Raw genomic sequence first — 21,480 nt, 5'->3', positions numbered from 1 at the left:
GATACCATGTTAAGATTTCCATGGTTTGGAGAAAATGGAGAAAACTTTAGAAAGTCTTCAAGATAGTAAAAATTATAAGGATTCATATTTGATAAAAGATGATGAAAATGATACAATGGTGGCTCTTATATAGAGCAATTTAGGGGTTAACTAACAAACCACCTAATAACAAACTCTAACAAACTAATATAAACTCTAACTAACTAATAATATCTAGCTAATCACCACTATTCTTAACAATATATATAGTGTATCCGATGAAAACTGATAACTATTATGAGAAATGAGAACTACTAATAATAACCATCAGATTTAATTGACGCATGGCGGAGAGAAAAGAATATATATATATATATATATATATATATATATATATATATATATATATATATATATATATATATATATATATGGGAGGGATCAAATTACACCGGTGTAACATTTGAGTAATGTTACACCGCTTAATAACGCTTTAACGAATACAAATTTTACAAAATTCACCGTTGGATTGAAAGCTTATATAGATCATCTATGTTGAATTGTATAAAAATCTAAAATCGTTTGATATGTTTTTGAGATAGATCAAGATTAACGGTATTCAATAAAAACACATAAACCATTAATCTTCATCGGTCTCAATAACATAACATATCAAACGATTTTAGATTTTTATACAATTTAACATGGATGATCTATACGATATAAGCTTTTAATCCAACGGTGAATTTTGTAAAATTTGTATTCGTTAAAGCGTTATTGAGCGGTGTAACATTACTCAAATGTTACACCGGTATAATTTGATCCCGCCATATATATATATATATATATATATATATATATATTGTTTACAACGAGCTGAGGATCGAACCCAGGACCTCTAGCATACTACACAAATCTCGCACCATGAGACAAAAAATATATTCATTTAGTGAAAAAAAAAAGAAAATATATTTGTTATTTTTGATATTTTTTATACTAGGCATTAGAAAATATTATTTATATATTTAGTATTTGATTTTTAGTCAAAAAAAATATATCTAGTATTTTTTTTACATAATATATGTTTATATCTTTTATAGTAGTATTACATAATATATTTTTATATCTTTTCTAAGATTTCATTTTATATTATGTATTACTATTATGATTTGTTTTAGATTTTCCTTAAAAAAAATGATTTGTTTTAGATTTATATATTATGCTCATCTATCACTTATAAATAGGATTAATATTAATGTTAATGCTACGGTGGACCACCTTCACAAGTGGTCCACCGTGGACAAGTGATTTACCGAATATGAATTTTACGAAATTCACTGTTGGATTGAAAATTTATATCGTATAGATCATCCATAGATTTTTGAAATTTTTTTGAAAATCATTTGATACTATAACGAGATTCATTAAAATTTACATTATTTAATAAACCGCTAATTTGATGTGTGTCAATAACATATCAAATAATTTTCAATTTTTCTATGATCCATATTAAAATTTACCTTAATATTAAGGCAAATGCTAAATAGTGCCCCCGGGGCACTCTTTAAGCCCATAAATAGTAAACTTTTTATAGAATTTTTATCGGAATGCGTAAAGTCAACGCATTGGAAATTGTAGTGTTTAACTTTTTGAATAAAAAATTTCTTTAAATAGAATGCTTAAAGAGTGCCCCGGGGACACTCGTTAGCAAGACCCTAATATTAATACAAATATTAATACAAAGAACTCTAATTCCTTGTCCTTCCTCTTACAGAATTTTAAAACCTGAACGGAATATTCCAAACTCCGTCGTTCCCACGTTACCAACAGTTCACAATATCTCTCAGCTTCGCTTCATTCTAACGTCACGTGACGCCCTCTCGTCGAAACCAAACGTTGAGAACAAAGAGTTGTTAATACTTAATACTGTTCACCAGGGAAAGAAAAGCATTTCTCAATTCTCAGTTCTTTCCCTTTCCTTTCCTTCCTCCTATTTTCTTCACAAATTCTTTTAAAAATCTCCCATATTTTCCATCCATCCATCATTCATTCATTTTCCACAATGACGATTCCTCTCTTAAACCTCTTCCTTCTATTTTCTCTCTTCGCACTTTCCTTCTCTCACGAAACACCAAATCCTCAAAACCACCACCACCACAACCACCACGCTTTTCCGAGACCGTTGATTCTAGAATACTCTGAACTCGAAGAAGAGGTGAAGTTGAGATGCACCAGTTGGAGATTCTCCGGTGAAGCGAACAATCTGAGTCCATGGATAACGGTGCCGAAAGAATGTGCCCAATATGTTAAGGAATATATGACGGGAAAAGGTTATGTTTATGACCTAGAAATTGTTTCTAAGGAAGCTGGTGAATTTGCTAAAAGTATTCAACTCAAAGATGATGGATTAGATGCGTGGATTTTCGATATTGATGAGACTTTACTCTCTAATTTACCCTATTATTCTGCACATGGTTACGGGTAATAATAATAATAATTTCACAATTTTTATTTATTTATTATGCATATACTATTTCTGTTTGATTAATTTTTGATAAATTAGGAGGTTAATTTAGTAATGATAAAAGTATGATTATCTACGATATCTAATTTTACATGTGGATTCAAAATGTAAAAATTATAATGTAGCTGTGGTGGTGGTTTTTTTGGTTGAAAAACCATGATTTGCAATTTTAATTTCTCTCATTATAGGATTGAAGGAACAAAGTTGTTCATAAAATTAACTAAATTCTTAAATGGTTTGGTAGAACCAAAGTTCTATTATTGAGAATAACAATTCTCGGCCAGACTTTACTTACCTCCCGGATGAAGTCCGGATTAGCATAGCCTATTTCCCTTAGGAATCGGAGGCGGAGGGTTAACACAATTTTATTTTTTTATAACTAAATTCCTAAATTATATTAGTCCATTAGAAACAATTAAGGGTTTGGACATATTTCACTAATATTAGAAACAATTAGGGGTTTAAGTTGACATATTTCGCTAAAAAGAGATTGGATTCCTTAAGCATGTTGTCAGGGAAACGGATCCTAATTCTTATGTTTAGAGAAATATTGAAATGCTTCATGGGACTAATGTGATAATAGAATTTTTGTTATTTTAGAATTATTTTATAAAAATAGGGTCTGATTTTATTGCATGCATTGCATAGAAATTAATCTCTATGTTAATTTTAAGAACTAAATTGCTAACCTAGAATTTCAAGAATCAAAATGTAGGGAAAAATGTGTTATAGGCAACACTAAAATGTAATGCAATTTTAAACAGAAATTATTATTTAGATAACTTATTAATAGGAACATTAGTGAGAAGATAGGTACAGCCTTATATACCTTTGGGCATTTGAGGATAATCGTTTTGTATTTTTTTCGTATTCAAAATCTAATATGCCCAAATACTATATGCTTAATTGTCCCAGGCATAAAGGATAGGAATAATCTTTATATGTGCTTGCAGGTTCGAGGTTTTTGACCATGTAAAGTTTGATGCTTGGGTGGAAAAGGGTGTAGCCCCAGCAATAGAAGCCAGTTTAAAACTCTATGAGGATATTTTGAATCTGGGGTATAAGGTCATTCTACTTACAGGGCGGAAAGAAAGTCATAGGGGTGTTACCGTTGATAATCTGATAAACGCTGGTTTTCGGGATTGGCACCAGCTCATATTAAGGTAATTCCTACAAAACTTGTTTATTTCATAACTGCAGATGCTACTATATGTTAAATGATCAGAGATTTGAATGCATTTGTGATGTAGATAAAGTTGGTTATTTTGTGTTTAAACGAAATCTTTACATATATTGTGCAAAATTAACCAGTCTCTTCCAATCTTATTGCTATTAGCATTTATCGGTTTTGTTGTTATCATATATGATATCTCTAACTAACCACGTAAGATGTGGCATGTTTCCGTGAAGAACAACTTGAAATAGTGGTACAGATATTTCCATTTCCCTTATGGTTGAATGATTTTTTTAACTATAAATATTATATAATATGATTTCTGTCAAATGTTTTGTGTCCTAGCATGCATAATGCTATTTTTTTAAAAGACATTACTATAGTATATAGATATAAAATTAATGTAGATGAACCAGAACATTGGAGAAGGGTAAACTCTGTTTTGGCTCATTTTTGGAGGGGCTTTGGAAAAGACCCATTGACTTTCCAGCCTCCACTTTTTTGTGGGCAATAGAGTGCTTACCTGAAATCATTTTAGCACTTAGTATTAGAATATTAGAAAACTTATACAAAAGTTGACCATTTTCTTTTTTTATGGTGATGAATGGAACTAGAAACAATTAAAGGAACTCCAGTATTGTAAGACTAGCAATGATGAAATAAGATTTGAATTTAAGATATTTTAGTGTACGGCACAACTCTAGACAAGGTTAAACGGAGGGTGAAGAGTATTTTTTGTCAAACTTTTAACAGAGATTGCATAAAGATTTCAAGCAGCCTTGATAAAAGTTTATTTAATATAGTTGTACAAAATGATTGATACACATTAAAACTTATGGCTTTGGTATATGTGCAATATTACCCAAGAGGAGGTTTAAGTGAGCATGTTAGGATGATGTAATGTCCATAGCAGTGAAAATGGAGTATAGTGCTTGCCTTCCCACAAAAAGCAAAAATAGTGAGAGCTGTAAACTTAGGCAGGATAAAAGCAGAAGTGTAACGGGTGTTACGACTGAAAAGTGCATCTAACCTTTAAAAAATTATTACGTATTTATAATACCAGTGATAATTTGGTTATGAGAGAAGAAGACCTTTATGACTGAAAAGTGCATCTAACCTTTTAACAATTTTATTACATATCTATAAGACCACTGATAATTTGGTTATGACAGAAGACCAATAGATGCCCCCAATTAGAAGAGTATATTGATGTAAAATAGACCTGTAGTTTAAGGTATATGTGAAACCATAAGAAAAGGATTTATGTGGATGTTTTTTTGGTTAGTTCATGTGAATATGCGTCACTTGAGCTGGTAGTGAATAATGGGGAATGCTTTGGTTGTTGTTTTTGTACTGAGATAATTTTGAGATTCTTTGGCATTTTGTTTTTATTTGTTATTTTTAAAAATAGTATTTAAGAGCTAAGCAAGTCACTAACAAGATGCATAAACCTTTTTGTTGTGGAAGGACTATTCTCGTTGATTGTCTTATTTTCAAGCTCTTATACTACTCTCTCTGGTGTAAGACACAAGTCTCTACAGTGTTGACAGTAGGCTTCTTTCTTGACTTCATGGATACTACATGTACTTGTTACATTTCACTACAGTGTTGAACATAGGTTTTAGGCCTTTAGTACATAAGCTTTGATACACATTTTCAAACCCGCCTATTTATCAAGTACTAGTAGCTGTAGCATGGGTGAAATAGTTTACACCAGTCCCTTTTGGATGAATTAGCTTGAGAATTGAGACCGTAGGTTTTAGAATTGTGATAGATATACTCTAAATCTAAGTTTTCATAGTTTCTAAATTTCACAATCTTATCTTCTGTTGTGTCGTAGATATTTTGTCCGCTCTTTATGTATTTGTTGATGTTCAGAACTTTTATTGAAGTTGACTGAAATATTGACTCAATGCCTACAACTTTAATCTATATGTTAATAGTTTTGATTCACAGTGTAGAATAGGTTTTAGGACCTGATTTTAATTAAATCTGTCATTTTCCTAATCATTGATTTGGATTAAATAATCTTTTTACCATCATGATCCAGTACATGTTTAAAGTTCGATGTCTTAACTCACAAAATCATGATCCACAGTACATGTTTAAAAAATCATTGGAGAGACTTCAAGCAGATTTTTGTTTTTTGGTAGATGACTTCAAACAGATATTTGAAGCATCTCCAATAGATTTCCCAAACATACTACTTGACCATTGGCTTTTGGTTACCAATCAATAACTACATCAGAATCCACTTTTAATCTGGAGTCTTGTAATTTTAGTACTATCCAAATATGGTATGCCGAGCTGTATCCCCGTAGTTTGTGGCTTGTGTTTTAAGAATCTAACCTCTTTGTTTTTGTCAACTTCATATGATGCTTAGTCGTTCACCAATGCCTTTTAGTACAAAATTTTCTTGCCATGACATCTTATCTCTCCAATATGTTTTCATGTAACTGGTTTATGTCTGTAACTTAATTTTGTTATGAAAAAAATTTCTTATCATATATCACTACTGTTAATCATTAATTGAGTTGTTCAGTGATTCGGTCACTGATTATACTATAATACTAGTACTCTTAATTTTCACTCTTTTTCAACCTTTATGCTTTATGTACATGTGATCTGATACAATTTTATGATCATTTTACTTTGTATTTTACATGTACATGTGATCTTTTTCATATGTTTCTTTTATGCTGATTTTTCTGAATCTGTTCTGTTAAATTCTTCAGATCTTCAGATGATAAAGGAAAACTAGCTGTAATTTACAAATCAGAGAAGAGGAGTGAGATGGAGAAAGATGGATACAGGATTCTTGGAAATTCTGGTGACCAGTGGAGTGATTTATTAGGTTCTGCAGTATCTGTTAGGTCTTTCAAGCTTCCAAATCCCATGTATTACATTGCTTAGCAATGCTCATTCATTTACAAATAATTGCTCTAAAAAATTCTGAGCTGTACATAATGGAATTTACTACTAATTCATAATTGCATATACGATTGAAACTCCAATATAAACCGACTATTAATTGAACATTCGTTGATAATTCAGTCAGATATTTGATATTTAATATGCAGATATTTCAATTATGAATCCGACTCCCGTAAAGTGAATGATTCACTTTAGAGGGTAAAGTAATACAATCACAACAATCATAGATTTTCATATTACACTTTATTCGCTTTAGAAAATTCAAATCCTTAAAATATACTTACTTTCCTACCAAATTCCGAATTACTAGAGTCCTTGTTCATTAGAATTGGAGGGTTAAAAAACCCACTTGGGTTGGTGCATTGGTATTGGCTTGGGACCTGGGAGTGTTCTCCTCTTGAGGTCTGAGGTTTGATTCTCTCTGGTGCCAATTTGAGTGGGCTAATTTAGCTTCTTCAAAAAAAAAAAGAATTGGAGGGTTAAAAAAAAATTACCTCATTCCTTAATTATACAACCCTTTTGAGATTTTTTTCTTTGTTCTTTTGTATAAGAACCCTTTCAAGGGTAATATCTTTTTAGTAGCATACTCCTAATTATACCGCATCTTTTTTCTACATTTTGTAACAAGTGTTCTAAAACAACATTAACTCAATCTCAGTCTTACAGGATAAAATTGTAAAAATAATACCAATTGTCAACAAATTCAATACCACAATCAACTTTTTAATCTTCGTGATTTTTTCAAAGAGATCTTATATTTAGGGACAAATGTAACCTTCGGAGAAATCATTAATATTCACTCAAAGAAAATGTTTTATTTGGTCAAGCAGGTGATTTTTTATTAGTCCAAGAAAAAATATTTAACTATGATTATATAGACTCTTTAGGTTATATGTGTCCAACAACATAACTACAAACGAATTAAATTTGTCTAAACGGTGTTGCAGAATATTGTTCAAGCCTCGGCTCTCCGACAAGACTTAATTTGATCACATTGGGAAAAAATATGGAAGTCATATTCAATTCCAGATTCACAAAGGGCAATAGGTATCACATAGATCATAATCGGGGGCGAGCTTTTAGTGGCGCCCAAACCCGCGACACTTTGTTTCAATCTCCCTCAACATAAAAATTGTCACTCGGGATAATATCTTTCATAACGAGATTATATTTAAACTTTTTTGTTGTTGTTTACAATGTTGATCGAACCTAAGACCTAGTTGGGTTATATTATATCTAGACTTTGTCAAGTAACACCTGTTCCGATCTTCATACTAAATCAAATTATTCTCTTCATCAAATTAAAAAGAGGAACATGCAAATCTCATATTTGAATAAATCATGTATTTTATTACTATCCAAAATCCTCTCCTCAACCAACATCAAATGATTAACGTTAGCGTATGTGATGATATTGAAGCGTATTTCTTGGATATTGAAGTATACACGAGTTGAATGAAAAGTAGCGACTAAAAACATTGACCGAAAAAACTTCAGGACTAAAAAATGTGAAAAAATCTTCAGGGATTAAAATGAAAATTATGGAAAATTATAGAGACAAAAAAACATATTTAACCCTTATTTTTTATATAAAGTTTTTAGTTTTTAATTTATATACAATTACAATGTTTATATTATAATGACTAGTCAGTATTCAAAAAGGTCTATGGATTTGGCTAGTCGACTACTTTGCATGTAGCTAGTTTCTACTTTCTTTGCTTCTTTTTCTTTTATCTTTAGTTAAAGAGCATTCATCACTATCCCTTCCCTTTCCATTCCATCCTTTAATAAAGATAGATAGATTGCATGTCTACCTCTCTTCCTTATGCAATTAATGTACGTAGTTTTTTGTTATATCAGTCGTGTATACTCCAATTATTGAAGAGGACCACACTATGCTGCCATACTAGTACTAACACACTCTCAATAATAATACATATATACTGCTAACTCTTTACTACTTTCATTCCCTATACAATTGTAACATGGAGGTAGTAAAAGGTAATTTTGAAGGATTCAGATTGTCTCCGACACTTTTTCTCATGCCTTTGATTCTGCGCTAATCTCAACCTTTGGATGTCACACATTTTTTCTCTTTACTAATTTTCTCTTGCGTGAATATCAGCCATAAGAATAAAACTGGAGAGATGAGATAAACAATAGGAGGTGATCCAATTCCAATTTTGAAAGTTAGTAGTAATTTTTATATAAAAGAAAAATTAACTAAATTTTTTAATTTGTGTTTCATTGAAGTATGGAGTATATATGAATATTGGTCCTTTGTCTTTAATGGGAAAAAAGTTGCTCCAGTCATTTTCAGCTATTGAAGTGGAACAAGTTCCACGTATCTTTATGATTCAGATCTGCTTCCAATCTTGACTAGGTTCCATGATCTCTTTCCTTTTTTTTTCTTCATAGGGATTCTAACCTCGTTTTTCTGTTTCAAAACAGAGAAATACTTGTGTGGTGTCTTAAAATTTGGTCTCAATTTGGTTACACACACATTGTTAAGAAAAAAGTATAAAGAAAAAATAATTAAATATTATATATTTTATTATAATTAAATGATATGTGTTATTATTTGTGTGTGACCAAATTGAGACCAAATTTTAAGAGAACACAAAAGTATTTCTCTTCAAAACAATGACAAATCTTATGTCATGTTTAACATAAACAATGTGCATTATGTAAAAATCCACCTAGACATTAATAACTTCATTTACAAGTAAGAGCAGTTCAAAGGTAAGGCTACTAAATTTTAATTTTAGTCCCATCAACAAAAATTCATTTTTTATTAGATTTCGTATGAAAAAATAACATGTCAATGATGTCACATATAATAAAATTTATTTTAGATCTCACTTAAAATTAAAAAAGATTGGGCCTGCCTTTATCACTAGAACTTGTTTCAAGTCGCATTATATAGGAAGTGAGGGGGAATGAATTCTCTCAAGTGTGATTTACACTTGAGGGAATAAAGTGTAATCTAACACCATCTAAATTCATTTTCTCTAAATTTTTATATGTTTTTCTCTCTTAATCAATGGTAACAAACCACACTTTATTCTTTCAAGTATAAATTACACTTGAGAGAATCCATTCCCGGAAGTGAGGTGTTTTACTTTAGAGACATCTATCTTGTTTTTATTAGGCTGAGCTTTCCTAATTGTGTGTGAAGGAATGTGTTAAATTACCAATTTTAACATCAATCTAGATATTCTGTAATGTGTTGGTGAGATGGACGCTACTCCTTAATTTAATAATTTGAGTATATTTACCCAACAATCCATAGAGATATTATGTGGTACCCAAAAATCACAAAAAATCCTTCCTCACAACAATTCTCACACAAAACCAACCCTCATCTTCATCTTCTACCCCTTTTCCCATTAAATTTATATCATGTCAAACCGCCAAAAACACACCAAACTCATAAACAAACAACCCATAACCATGAATATAGCACCTAGACCCAACAGTCATATTTCGATTCATGTCATTGTTATCTAATGTATGACTATTAACATATCCTTTTATATCTATATAACTTGCAATCTAGAGTGTTGCCAGAGTAGCTCAATCCTTTTACGTTCAGGACCAGACAATCAGAGTGGTGACATGATAATAGATGGTCTAATCAATCTTGGATAAATTCTACACCATATTTGAATTTGATTTGAGTTTGATTCAAGCTAACACAGTTGAACCAATAAATAAAAATAAAAGATATTTAGTAATTAGAAAGTGAAATAAAAAATTAGTGAAGAAGAAAATATTAAAAAAAAAAAACTAAGCAATTAACAAATTAACTTTGAATTTAATCTTCACTTTTTTTCGTTCCATTTTCTCTTTTCTTCATTGTTCAAAGGATTTTTTTTGGTAAATATGTTTTTACCCCTGTAAAGTAGTGGAGTTTTGGTTTACCTCTTACAATATTTTATTTTTTTGGATTATCTCCTATATTGTGAAGATTTTCTGATTTACCCCCCTCATGAAAAATTTCAACCTAAGATTCCACAAAAATGATGACGTGGCATGGTCAGTCAAGGGGTAAATCAAGACTCGATAACATTACAGGGGGCAAAACGACGGAATCTTAAATCAACATTTTCCATGAGGAGGGTAAATCAGAGAATCTTCACATTACAGGGGGTAATCCAAAAAAATAATTTTGCAGTAGGATAAACCAAAACTCGTCTACTTTGCAGGGGTAAAAACCTATTTACCTTTTTTTATTGCTTTAAGTGGTGAATTGTGGACCTACTATGAAATTTAAATTTTGAAGCCCCCATAAATTTTGGATTTAGATTCAATACAGTCAGTCAGTGTATCTGGATCGTGCGATTAAGATCAGATAGTCCAAATTTTATAGCCAAATTTTAATCGTTTATAAATAAAAAATTAGAGCTTAAATTTTGGATCATCCAATCTTAATTCGGCGATCATTATATGGATGATTGCATTGCGGTCACTATTTTTTTAGTGCACACAATCCTAATAGACCAAGCTATATATTGTTTGACTGTAAGAGCTATATTTGTGCCGTAAAACTTATTACATAATCATTCAATACAGAAGAAGATGAAGGTGGCGACGGGGCAACGGAAGAGATGAAGATTTTGGGTGGTAACAGAGAAAGAGAAAACGGAAAGAAGATGAAGGTGAAATTGGTTAATAGGAAAAATAGGTTTTTTTTTTTTTTTTTTTTTTTTTTTACTTTTTCAAATTGTATATCAAATTGGTCCTTACTTACTTGGAGATGAGTTGTCACGCCACATCATACCATTTAAGTTTATATCATTTAAGTTTAAGTCAGCATAACTAACGACAACAGATAAAATAGAGGGACAAAATTGATTTACGTCTAGCAAGTCGACGATATTTTAACTATTTTGAAAAATTAGTTGACAAATTTAATTAATGAGTGAAAATTTAGGAACGATTTTACTTATTTAGTTTTTGCTTTTATTTTTATTTTTATACAAAAACACAACATTATCTCTTTATTACATTCCTTAAATTCACTCCATCATATTCATAGATACAACATTATCCCGCAATTCACTCCATCATTCAATCTCATTAAACTAGCATCTAACTTCAATTTTGCATCTCTCACAAAATTCCAAATCTCTCTCGCACAAACTTGGAAGGTAAAAAAACATGTTTGTGTGGCAATTAAGCATGTGTTTGGTTCTGCGGCGGAGAGAATTGATTTTGGCATAATTGATTCTGTAAAATTGATTCTGGCCAAAATTGATTTTAAGCTGAAGTGGTTTATGTTTGGATATATTCATGAAAAAGTGAGTTGAACAAAAAATTTGAGTGTAAAAATCAATTCTAGAATCAGAAGCTACGATTTCTAGCTTCAAGTAGAATCAATTCTGGAGGCAGAATCAATTCTACTTTTGAGAAAGCAAACAAGTCAGAATCAATTCTACACGTCCAGAATCAATTCTGGATGCTACAGAATTCAAACCAAACATACACTAAGGACTTTCACAAACAATAACACAAACACAAGAGTCAAATAAAGATAAAACATCACATGCCTTAGATCTATCTTATGTCACATTTTATTCACATTCCAACGTGTACTATGCTCTAACTCTTCAAACTCTTCTTCTTTGCATCTATTCCTTCCTTCCTTCCTTCTACTCCAATAATTGATAATCTCTTGCAACATCACAAGTCACAACAAAATTCCCACCACCTTCTATTTCACACCACAAGGTTTCTTTCAACATGTTCCTTCTTTGTCTTATTTCATTTTCAAAAATATTAAATTTTTCCAACAAATTTAGCTTCTTTCAATTTTTCTAATGAGACCCAGATCCTAATTTTCACTATCTACCAACCCCATTTTCTCAAATTCTCATTTTTCTACACTCTTTGAGTTCACCTTGTTACTCACACACAAACAAAAATATTAGATTTTTAAGAAACATAAAAATACCCTCATGCTGATATTAGTTCTAGGACTAATTTCAGCTACTTTGTTAGTGATTATTGCAATTTATGGCTTTTGTTATTTGAAAAGATCATCAAAACATGATATTGAAGACATAGAAAGTTCAGAACAAAAACATGAAGATGTGAAAGAGGATTTGATCATTTTTCAAGGTGGAGAGGATTTGACAATATGTGATATATTGGATGCACCAGGGGAAGTGATTGGAAAATCAAATTATGGAACACTTTATAAAGCTTTGTTACAAAGAAGCAATAAAGTGAGGTTGTTGAGATTTTTGAGACCTATTTGTACTACAAGAGGTGAAGAATTGGATGAAATGATTTTGTTTCTTGGAAGATTAAAACATCCTAATTTGGTTCCTCTTTTGGGATTTTATACTGGTCCAAGGGGTGAGAAGCTTCTTGTTCATCCATTTTATAGACATGGGAATCTTACTCAATTCATAAGAGGTAATTATTCTCTTGCCAATAGTTGTTTGGATTCTAATTTTTTGGTTTATTTGGAAATTTATGTGTTTTCTAATTCCTTTGTGAAATTGAGTTTATTTTGGGTTGTGTTTTTTTTTTTAAGATAGTGATTTAGATTTAGAAATCATGTTAGAGCTTGATCTTTGATAAATTTGAAAAATGTTGAATTTTGAGGATTTGACATTTTTAGAAGAAACATTGATGAAGAAGCATTAGATTTTGTGTTTGGGTTAATCTATATTAGTTAAGACAAAAATGAATGATATTTAGGCACACAAAAATTACATCAATTTTACATAGAAGAGAGAATTTTTTTGGTAGATTTCTATTATGGTCAAGTTTTTCTTTATAAATATTATTTCTGGCTTTCCAAAGATTAATATTTATTTAAAGTGAACTTTAATGAAATGGACTTTATCTTTTCTAGTGGCAGAGATATTACTACCCAATTTTCATTTACTTATTAGACTAAGTGATTAATGAATTTTAGTTAAATTCAAATCCATCATAAATACTTGAGTTCATCGGTTTGATCCCTAGTTGAAACAATTTTGCTCGGACTTATCTCCTACCTGAATTCTGGATTACTGAGACACATTTTCTCGGAACCCCAATTGTTAAACCAATTTTTTCTTATGTTTTAGTTATGTTGATGGCATTATTTTCATTCATATTTTAATATTTCTTAAATTGGACTAGGAAAAATTGAAATCTCCATTAAAGTGGGATCAAATATAGATAGAAATCAGATTTCAAACCTATATATTTAAAGCATTAGTCAATACTCATACTATTGTCTTGCTATTTCTACCTAACATTTTGTCTTGTATTTTCAATTTTATTTAAAGTTTACATTTATTGATCAAAGATATATGTTTCCTACTTATCAGATGGAAATGGAGAGAGTTACAAATGGTCAAACATATGCACAATATCAATTGGTATAGCAAAAGGATTAGAACATCTTCACACAGAATATGAAAAGCCAATTATTCATGGAAACCTAAAGTCGAAAAACATCCTTTTAGACAGTTCCTACCAACCACACATCTCAGATTCCGGCCTCCATCTTTTGTTGAATCCAACTGCTGGACAAGAAATGCTTGAAAGTTCATCTACTCAAGGCTATAAAGCACCTGAACTCATCAAAATGAAGGATGCTAGTGAAGAAACTGATATATATAGCCTCGGTGTAATCTTGCTTGAATTGCTTTCAGGAAAGGAACCTATCAATGAACATCCAACTCCTGATGAGGATTTCTATTTGCCGAATTTTATGAGAAATGCGGTTCTTGGACATAGAATTTCCGATTTATATCATCCTGCTATTCTTCTTAGAAACGGCATGGATGATGAAATTCAAGTTACGGAAGAATGTGTTCTTACATTTTTTCAACTTGCTATGGCTTGTTGTTCTCCTTCACCTTCAATTAGACCTAACATAAAACAAGTTATTAGGAAACTTGGTGAAATTGTACACTAGAAGCATTGATATTTGGGAATTGGAACCATTGATATTCCACACTATTCTTCAAATTCATCTTTAACTAAGGTGTGGTTAAAGGCAACTCACATTTATTTATATATATATATTAGAAATTGGAGGGAAAAATGTAAGTGAATTGCTTACAAAGTGTGGAATTGGATATTAAACAAAGACTTCACACACCGGAACACGTCTAATCTGAAGAGTGTTTGTGCTTCATAGTTAAGTATTAAAGTCAATTGAGGAATTATAGCATGAAAACTAATGCTTCCTATTTCTATATGTAAAATTTTGGCTCTCAAATTTTTGAATTTAATATTGTTTGGTAAAATGAAGGAATATGACATGCACGGTGGCGCAAATAAATTTATGTGTTGTCACCCATTCGAATACTACTCTCGTCGTCGTATATTGCTTAACTGCAGAGTTTTTAAGAATAATATGAAAGATCCATGTACTTTCAAGAATGTGCTGCCAAATAATTTGTATTTACTCTACGAATTTTGCTGTTGTGGAAAGACAGAGAATCTGTGACAGAAAATTGTTTTTTTATCAACGGTTGCCACATCAAATTCCATGTTATTGCCTTTGATTTATAACTGTAAAGGTGCAAAGGAATCTCAATAATAGTATAAGCCAGGTAGTTGGATCATTTGGTCTTTGAACATGGATCTTATGCACTTTACATGTGTGATGTGTCCCAATTTTATGCTTATAAAATCTGAATCATTCGATCTTAATCAAACAGTGTTGATTTGCTAATTGCACGAATGTTGGGAATCCCGCAACCGCAGGGTTTTCCATCATATGTAAGCATGTTCCTTTATTTACTTGAGATAACTTTCAAGTTTTTTTAGTTTACTTTAACCCTTAGTTTTTTAGTGTAAAATTGTATTCTTCATTTGATAATTTTCAATTATGGACCTTATAGTTTAAGTAACCTTATTATTCCTTTTGAATTTAGAGGATTCTGATTTTGTAAGTTTATCCAATAAATAATTACATTAACAACCACGATTTCTCATTTTTAATAGAGAAGTTGAGACAGGTGGGAAATGGTAGTTGGGAAGGTAGGTGATGGAGGGTGTATGATAATTCATTGCTGGTACATCACTATCTAGTTAAACAATCAATCAATATAAAGTTAGTTTATAATTTTGGTTGTTATATCTTAAAGACCACATTAACAGTTACTAGCTACTATATCATTAGTCAAATCTATATGTTCTTTTTAGAACGTGGTTGTCACCTTGATGAAGGACCAATTAACCGTGATTTCTCCAAACAAATTGGGGACATAGGTGGGGTAACATACATGATGCATGCAATACTTTGCTTCCCCCATGATTTTCTTTTATATTATTTCTGTTTTATATTAAGTGTTATGTTTTTTTTACAAGATATTAAATGTTATGTTTGAAATAGCGGATGAGTAAAAATAGAGCGCGCGAAAAACTCATAAGTAGCGGATTAGTAAAAATAGGGCGCACGAGAAACCAGTAAGTAGCGGATGAGTAAAAATAAGGTGCGCGAGAAAATCGTAGGTGGCGAATGAGGAAAAGTAGGGCGCGCAAGAAATTTGTAGGTAGCAGATGAATAAAAATAGGGCGCGCGAGAATTATTCATCATATATATCTATGTTTTTTTTGCCAAAACTTTTGCTTGACAACAAAATTTATATAAAAAAAACAAATTTTTGCCATTTTCAATTTTTTTATTGGAAATATACAAAAATGTGGGCTATCCCTAAAGCCTGAAGCCCGTATAGGACCGAGCTCGGGCCATACTTTTTCGAGCCAGTTTTCTATCTGGGCTTTTTAACCTGACCCGATGTAGCTCGAACAGAAATTGGCCGAACGGCTCGTTTTGACAGCTCTAGATGCATCCTTTGGTAATAATAATAAAGTTAGCATCCAAGGTGGTAATAATCTGAGGCTACAACGGGGGGGTTTGTCTAAACTAAAATATTATGCTATTCTCCTTTATTCAGTGTGAAATAATTCAGTGTGAAAAAAGGTGAAATCTGTGGATTGTTACAAGCCATCATGTGAGTTGCGAAATTAGGATTAGACAACATCATTTTTGAATTGGATGCAAAAGTGATGGTAGTCAATGTTAATAAACTTTTTAATAATTTATCTATTTTGATTTTATTATTAAAGATTATATTTTTAAACTTCTTTATTTTTGTCCAAACTCGTTAGTTGAGATTATATTTAATAAACTTCTTTATTTTTGGTCCCTCAAGTTTCATAATTGCTTGATTTTGACCCCCCACATTTCAATTGCTTGATTTTAACCCTCTAAGTTTCACAATTGCTTGATTTTAGCCCTTCAAGTTTCAATTGCTCGATTTTAGCCCCCCAAATTTACCCCTTTTGCATTTGCTAGTCCCCGTTGACTTTTTTGACTAAAAATTGCTTATGTGACATTTTTTAAAAAATAAAAAATATGTTTTAATTAAAAAAATTAAAAAATAATAATATTTGCTTTTATAAAAATGTATTTTTTTTTAATAAAAGGTTTAATAATTATTTTTTATTTTAAAAAAAGTTTACAAAGTTTTTAAAAAATAGTTCATAAAATGTTTTTTTTACTTTTTTATATAACAAAATTATTTTATAAACTACATATAATAAAAAATATATTTTATAATTTAGTTTTTAAAAAACAATTTGTAATTTATTTATTTTTAAATACTTATTTAATTTTAAAATGCCACATAACCAATTTTTAATCAAAATATTCAACGGGGGCTAGCAAATGTAAAAGGGGGTAAACTTGAAGGGCCAAAATCGAGCAATTGAAATTTGGAGGGCTAAAATCAAGCAATTGTGAAACTTAAGGAGTTAAAATCAAACAATTAAAATATGAGAGCCAAAATCAAGCAATTGTGAAATTTGAGGCCAAAATTGCATTTAACTCTTTTTAAAAAACTTATGTGATTTACAAAGTTACTATTTATGATTACTGTCAGTCACAATTTTTACTCTTTTTTATTTATTTATTTTTATTTGTAAAACAAGTTACTCTTCTTCCTAATCAAGCAATCCATATTTTGTCGTATAAATCCACAAAAATGTACGCAAACAAAAACCCTCCATTCTCTCTCTTTCTTAAACCCTAAAAGAAAAAACCCAAACCTCCAAAATGGGTAGCAACCAAGCCGCAGTCTCCTTCCTAAGAAACCTCGCCCGTGCCGCCATCGGCTTAGGCGCCGGAGCCACCGCTCTCAATTCCTCCCTCTACACCGTCGACGGTGGCCAACGCGCCGTCCTCTTCGACCGTTTCCGCGGCATCCTCGACCAATCAGTCGGCGAAGGAACCCATTTCCTCATCCCATGGGTTCAAAAACCGTACATCTTCGATATCAAAACTCGTCCCCACACTTTCTCATCAATCTCCGGTACCAAAGATCTTCAAATGGTTAACCTAACTCTCCGTGTTCTCTCTCGTCCTGATACCGAAAATCTCCCCACAATCGTTCAGAATCTCGGTCTCGAATACGACGAAAAGGTTCTCCCTTCGATCGGTAACGAGGTTTTGAAATCTGTTGTGGCGCAATTCAATGCGGATCAGTTACTCACCGAACGTCCGCAGGTGTCTGCGCTCGTTCGGGAGAGCCTGGTCCGACGTGCTAAGGATTTTAACATCCTTCTTGATGATGTGGCGATCACACATTTGTCTTATGGTGCTGAATTTTCGCGTGCTGTTGAGCAGAAACAGGTTGCTCAACAGGAAGCTGAGAGATCTAAATTTGTTGTTATGAAGGCGGAGCAGGAGCGTCGTGCTGCGATTATTCGTGCTGAAGGTGAGAGTGAAGCTGCTAAGTTGATTTCTGATGCTACTAAGGCTGCTGGGAATGGGTTGATTGAACTTAGGAGGATTGAAGCTTCTAGGGAAGTTGCTGGAACGCTTGCCAGATCGCCTAATGTTTCTTATCTTCCCGGTGGAAATAACTTGATGATGGCTCTTAATACTGCTCGTTGATTTTGTTGGTAATCTTCTTTTTCATTGCAAGTTTTTGAATTTCGGTAATAGTCATGGATTGAGTTTGCATTCAGGTCACATTGTGTGTGGATATATCAAAAACCTTGATTTTATCGTTCAGATTGTGGTTCTAGACGTTTTGCCACATTACAATATGCATGAGTATGAGTTCTTATTTATGATTGCCATTGGACATAGGTAGATAATTAATAGTTAATAAGTTGCATTTAATTTTAACTGTATTAGTTGTCATTGCTATTCCAATTCTGGTTAAGTAGTGGGTGTTGAAGTTGTGGGTAAATGCCACGGTAATTGTTGTGGTTGCATTGTGGAGATATATTGTGGCTGTAGTTTTTGGTTGCTAAATGCAATTATTAGACACCGATGACGGCTAATTGGATTGAATGAGGTGTGTTGCTTTGTTTGGTGTAGATTGGTTTTAGAGTGAGTGGAGTGTTGCTTCTTGGCTTTCCAGTTGATTAATGGATTTTATAGCTGCTTCTTGTGACTGGTTGTTTGTTTTGGTTCTCGGTAGGTTGTACTGATAGGTTTTAGGGGGATTAGACTTTGATAAAAGTGCTTATAGACTATTGTAGTGCTGTTCTTACTCTTCTTACAAAAGACAACTTTATATTTTTGAAGAGGTAGTTTTTCCCACTTGTTGGAGATAGTTATACTCTTTTTTTAATTGAGAAAGTTCTGTCCTTTTAGTTCTCAAGTTTATAGCCACAAAACCATTAAACTGTTTGCACGATGGAAATGCGGTGTATTACTATTTAGCACTCTCTAGGCAGAAAAAAGCATCATGCTGTAGATCCCTTTATTTTTCCCCCCTTCATTTGAAGAACTTCAGTTAGACTTCAGTTTTGATGGGTGAGCTGGTAGTTTTAGATTTGCATTGTCGATTATGCTGGTGAAACTGTAGTCCTACTTGTATTCTTCCGGGAGCTTGGCATGTTAGAGCCCTTGGCCTGTTAGGAGCATTCTAAAAAAATTGAATAGAACTTGTAAGCTAAGAACATCAGTGATTTAATGAATTCTTTGCGCTTAAAAGAACCATTATAGTTGTGGTCATGCGGTCTAATTGCAAAAAAATATGGCCAATACAGTTGCAATTGGTAGCTGTTGGGTCCCTAAAACCCTTTATGTTGATTGAATCAACTGGTGCAGATTGATCCCCGGTAGAAATTATCATATATTTGAAAGAAGATTGTTTTCTATATGTTGCTATTTTCTTATTTCTTATTTAGAGTTCAGACACTACCTAGATTCAGGACAAGAATGTTATTTACCTTTTCTGAATGTGTCCAACTTACATGTGGAAAGAATATAAAGTTTGTTCCATCCAAATAAGGTGGTTATGATCTATCCAAAAGAAGTTGTTTACTTTGTATATGACAATATTCAGTTAGTTAATGAAATGGTATAGGTTGGTAGTAATATAGGGCCATTTCTCTTGACATGGTATGCCTTAAATAGTTTGATCTAGTACCTTCAATGGATAGAAATGGGTAGATCTTGCCAAGTTGTCCATATAATTAAATTTGTTTAAATAACAAAGTCACTAAGAGAAAGCGTAGAAAGGTTGAGGATGATCAGAGATCTTCATGAAGAAGATAAAATAAGAAGGGCATCTACTCAGAAACAGAAATTGAGTTCCATTTCATGTGAGATGAAGCCTTGAAAGAAACCGATATATCTAGGGATTGGAACTAATTAAAAATCTTGGCATTACATTTTCCATTTAATACATGCACAAGACACCAGTCGAAAGAACATAGTTTCTGATATGTGACTTTATTCTTGTTTTTACCCTTTATAGTTTATCTTGAACATTGGTTTCTTAGCATTTGTATTTTTAACAAAATCTAGTACTATAGTAGCATAAACTATAGTAGCTACTATAATAGTATAAGCACATTTGTTTCTTAACATAAACTATAAACTATAGTAGTATTTTTATTGAGTATCAGCATTGAAAGTTAAAACAAAATCTTTAACATTCCAAGAAACTAGCCTTTTAAGAAAAGTAGCTACTGCATCTGAATTGTGAAGTACTAATATATTTACACCCACACTTGAACTTTGAATCTGTGATCTTAGTCACTTTTCCAATCTATGATATGGTTGAAGGTAACTATAATTTCATTTGCTGATATGGAATGATAAGTTATGGCTAGACTAGCATGTATAGGAACTTTATCTTTTGATATAATGCACATGATTGGGAAATTTTGAGTGCATGTGCTAAGTTTTAACTCTTTTAACGCAAGTGTTTCTGAGTTAGATTGTTGTTATATGTTAGGAGAATTCTTGAGTTCTTTCTTATCTTATTTGGTTGCAACTTTTCCTTTACTCGTTTCAGGGCTCAATGATCTGTTTATGGCTGGAATTGGAATGGTCTTGAGGATTGCTGAAAGGAAACTTTTCTTTTGTTGTAATCCAATCTCATCTGAGCACAATTTCATTGAAATTTTTTTAAGGAAAAAATTGTAGAAATAATTTTGGATCTTTCTGTTTATGGATCATACTTGGGTTTTTAAACTTGTACAATGGTGACTACATGCTTGCAGGATATGTGGTGACATGATGTTGAGTACTTTCTTGTGTGCTCAGTGTCCTTTTTTATTTTTTTTATTATGGGTTTATTATGTTTTTTTTTTTTTTTGGTTTAAAAAAAGTTGGGGATCGAACCCATGACCTATAACATACTATCCAAACCCCTCACAACTAGATCAAACCTAGTGGCTTGGGTTAATTATGTTTTAGATTCCTGCAAATATGCTACCTTTTTGACACTAGTCATATTTTGCCTTGTCACGTCATCTTCATTTAACATGTCAACTAAAACAAAATTTTAAAAACATTATTCTTTATTTTGATATAATTATTATTTCCTTCGATCTTAAAAGTAGTGTCTCACTTTGATTATATGAACTATTTATATAACCT

General features: G+C 31.8%; 3 protein-coding genes across 3 annotated transcripts; all 3 read left to right on the top strand.

Annotated features, from left to right (window-relative positions):
• The first annotated feature begins 1,788 nt into the window (after positions 1-1,788).
• LOC123894473 (acid phosphatase 1-like) lies at positions 1,789-6,734 on the top strand. The gene is made up of 3 exons (XM_045944487.1): positions 1,789-2,460; positions 3,457-3,666; positions 6,413-6,734. The coding sequence occupies exons 1-3, from the start codon at positions 2,042-2,044 to the stop codon at positions 6,588-6,590; spliced, it is 807 nt and encodes a 268-aa protein (XP_045800443.1). The 5' UTR covers positions 1,789-2,041; the 3' UTR covers positions 6,591-6,734.
• A 5,373-nt stretch (positions 6,735-12,107) lies between these two features.
• LOC123894472 (putative kinase-like protein TMKL1) lies at positions 12,108-14,869 on the top strand. The gene is made up of 2 exons (XM_045944486.1): positions 12,108-13,034; positions 13,943-14,869. The coding sequence occupies exons 1-2, from the start codon at positions 12,572-12,574 to the stop codon at positions 14,533-14,535; spliced, it is 1,056 nt and encodes a 351-aa protein (XP_045800442.1). The 5' UTR covers positions 12,108-12,571; the 3' UTR covers positions 14,536-14,869.
• Positions 14,870-17,578: 2,709 nt separating this feature from the next.
• On the top strand, positions 17,579-21,127 carry LOC123894471 (prohibitin-3, mitochondrial-like). Its single transcript, XM_045944485.1, has 2 exons — positions 17,579-18,536; positions 20,894-21,127. Exon 1 carries the CDS (start codon positions 17,689-17,691, stop codon positions 18,526-18,528), a length of 840 nt encoding a protein of 279 aa, XP_045800441.1. The 5' UTR covers positions 17,579-17,688; the 3' UTR covers positions 18,529-18,536; positions 20,894-21,127.
• The last annotated feature ends 353 nt before the right edge of the window (positions 21,128-21,480 follow it).

Source organism: Trifolium pratense, linkage group LG7, assembly GCF_020283565.1.
Source record: "Trifolium pratense cultivar HEN17-A07 linkage group LG7, ARS_RC_1.1, whole genome shotgun sequence".
Lineage (NCBI taxonomy): Eukaryota > Viridiplantae > Streptophyta > Magnoliopsida > Fabales > Fabaceae > Trifolium > Trifolium pratense.
The sequence above is the reverse complement of the archived record's forward strand: the minus strand, read 5'-3'. Positions and strand labels throughout refer to the sequence as shown.

What these genes read in the sequence shown, in the direction of transcription:
- LOC123894472 (XM_045944486.1), top strand. Translation starts at nt 12,572, where the DNA reads ATGCTGATATTAGTTCTAGGACTAATTTCAGCTACTTTGTTAGTGATT. An exon ending in TCTTACTCAATTCATAAGAG is followed by an intron (nt 13,035 to 13,942) that starts GTAATTATTCTC and finishes CCTACTTATCAG; the next exon opens with ATGGAAATGGAGAGAGTTAC.
- LOC123894471 (XM_045944485.1), top strand. Translation starts at nt 17,689, where the DNA reads ATGGGTAGCAACCAAGCCGCAGTCTCCTTCCTAAGAAACCTCGCCCGT.
- LOC123894473 (XM_045944487.1), top strand. Translation starts at nt 2,042, where the DNA reads ATGACGATTCCTCTCTTAAACCTCTTCCTTCTATTTTCTCTCTTCGCA. An exon ending in TATTCTGCACATGGTTACGG is followed by an intron (nt 2,461 to 3,456) that starts GTAATAATAATA and finishes ATGTGCTTGCAG; the next exon opens with GTTCGAGGTTTTTGACCATG. An exon ending in TGGCACCAGCTCATATTAAG is followed by an intron (nt 3,667 to 6,412) that starts GTAATTCCTACA and finishes TAAATTCTTCAG; the next exon opens with ATCTTCAGATGATAAAGGAA.